At 42.7% G+C, this 2,418-nt stretch overlaps 1 protein-coding gene across 1 annotated transcript; it reads right to left on the bottom strand.

Moving 5' to 3' along the window:
* Positions 1 to 605: 605 nt before the first annotated feature.
* LOC110115544 (probable auxin efflux carrier component 1c) lies at positions 606 to 2,136 on the bottom strand. The gene has a single exon (XM_020848809.2). The coding sequence runs from the start codon at positions 1,732 to 1,734 to the stop codon at positions 628 to 630; it is 1,107 nt and encodes a 368-aa protein (XP_020704468.1). The 5' UTR covers positions 1,735 to 2,136; the 3' UTR covers positions 606 to 627.
* Between the last annotated feature and the right edge of the window lie 282 nt (positions 2,137 to 2,418).

The following is a 2,418-nucleotide window of genomic DNA, read 5'->3' as shown; positions in this document are numbered from 1 at the left end:
CCTTATCAGTCATCTCCTTCATCTGATCCAGTGGAGTTTTTATTTGGTCCGGTGCAAGGACCTAGAGGAAGGTTCGGTTTTGCCTAAAAAAGTGCAAATACCGAGTTTTTTGAAAAAATACCGAGTTTTTCAAAAAACTCGGTATTTGCACTTTTTACCTATTTTTGGCTAAAACCGAACCTTCCTCTACATCCAGTGAAAGGACCTAATAATTGCTCATCAACAAAGAGGCATAGGATTTAAAATTTGGGGCATTTACATACATAACGCTTAATTTCATACTATTTAATAGCCTATTTATATATCTAACACCTAAAATTTTAATATTACATTTCTACCACTCATTTAAAATTTTAATATCAAATATATCACTCATATATTTCATTCTTATCATCCCTATCACGCTATAAATTTTAATATTTTATTCATGTGCCTATATTTGTTATATAAGTGATAGATATGTAATATTTTATTTCATTCTTATCATCCTTAGTTGGTCTTAAATCACCTAAATGTAAAAATAAATAAAATAATAATAAAAAATAATAAATAAACAATACTCATTAAAATCATGCAAGAGCAAAGAATTAGTTATTGAGCTAATCTGACAATAAAAATCACTCCTTGTTAACTCTGCTTACCTTTGGGCGGAGAAACGGCCAACCTAACTTCTTTCCCAGCACCGCCGGCGAAAACCTCAGAAACCGGCGAGGCGCTCGAACTCCACACAAACATATGCAAGTCCTTCTTCGCGGCCGCGGCCCCCGCCGCCGCTGCCGGCATCTGGTAATACAACCGCGGCTTTCCGCCGCCCCCACCACCACCATCCTCCTCAAAATTAGACGCTCGCGGCGTGCTCTGCCCCCTCACCGCCGCCGCCGCCGCCGCCGCCGTCCCCATGATACCATACCCATCCCCCGCCGCAAAATTCGAACTTCTTCCCACCATGGAATAAAAATCCGCATGATTAAAACTTGATCCCCTCGGCGTCGGATTCCTCGACGACTGCAACGAATAAATCTCCGCATTCGTCAAATTCGACGGCCTCGGTGTCGCCACTCCAATTCCCTGTCCCGACCTCCTCGAATAAACATCCGACCTCGAAGCGCTCGATCTCCTCACCGTGACATGCATCTTCCCATCCTCCTTCACCTCCGTCTCTGCCTCAATCGCCTTTCCGTCCAGCGACATGACATCCGAATCCACCGTAATCGAAACAATCGATCCCGCGGTCTCCGGAAACTGCTCTGCAATCAGCAGCCTCGCTCCGCGGTACTCGAACATGAAGAGCATCAGAGTATACCAAATAATACATTGCAAGACGACGACTTGCACCATGAGACTTCCGGAGAAGTCGCCGTACATGCCTTTAAGTAAGGGGATTCCCATAACTAGGGTGTTGGGGAGGGTAGAGAGAGAGAAGAAGGTTATGGTCCATTCGAGGCTGCCGTGACGGCTGAGGGTGGCCCAGAAGGTGAGGGCGGCGAGGACTATCAGTTTCTGTAGGGTGTCAGCAGCGATGAAACGGAGGTTCATGGCGAAAGGATTGTTGGAGGAGATGAAGTGGAAGGAAAGGAGCGGGACGGCGAAGAGGGCGACGAAGCGGTTGATGCCGGAGCATTGATCGGGTGTGAAGATCTTCCACCATTTGACGGAGGAGTAGGCGAGGAACATGGCTACGTACAGAGGGACCATGGCGGTCATGACATGGTAGAAGTCGAGGGAGCTGATCATGGTTGTTCTGATCTTTCTCTATCGATTGATTGAACAAAGTTGGGTCTTTTTTTTAAGAACGGAAGGAGGATGAACAGAGTTGCACGGAGACCAAGAAATCCAAGCAGGCTTTGGAGTTTTCTCTGTTGCTTTGCTCTGGTTTGTTTCTGTGGCGTGAGCGCGGCTACGACTGATGATGATAAGGATTGTGGTTCTCTGTTGGTTGGTTGGGTTGGTTGGTTGTTCTACGAGGGATTTAGCCTTTCTGATTGGAGGTGGCTTTGAATAGTTTAATGGGGGCTTTGCAGTTCACGCTTCAGAATTCACAAGAAGCGAGGGAGGCCATTTTTAAAAGGCGGAGCTTTGGTTAAAAGCAGAGGAAGTGGTGGGAAGCAGTGAAGCGTCGGTCTCCACCGCATGCATTGTAGTTTTTTATTGTAAGGTAAATGATTTTTTTTTTTTTAAAAAAAAAAATATTTTTAATTTAAACGATTAATCCTTTTTTTATTTTTTTATTGTATTATTTTTATCTTTTGATTTTAATTTTAAATAATTTAAATAATTATTTTTATATTCACTAGACACATGTGTTATATCATAGTCGCTATATCACACCTACTATCAAGAAAAAAACTTATGTCAGAAATTTTTATTCAACATTTTGAATTAGATAGAATTTAAAAATATTTAAATTGGTATATCAAT

Source organism: Dendrobium catenatum, unplaced genomic scaffold (assembly GCF_001605985.2).
Source record: "Dendrobium catenatum unplaced genomic scaffold, ASM160598v2 fragScaff_scaffold_651, whole genome shotgun sequence".
NCBI classification, from domain to species: Eukaryota; Viridiplantae; Streptophyta; class Magnoliopsida; order Asparagales; family Orchidaceae; genus Dendrobium; species Dendrobium catenatum.
Note: the sequence above shows the minus strand (reverse complement) of the source record. Positions and strands in the feature narration are given on the sequence as shown.

Bases quoted from the DNA above. Each gene is read 5' to 3' on its own strand.
- LOC110115544 (XM_020848809.2), bottom strand. From the start codon at position 1,734: ATGATCAGCTCCCTCGACTTCTACCATGTCATGACCGCCATGGTCCCT.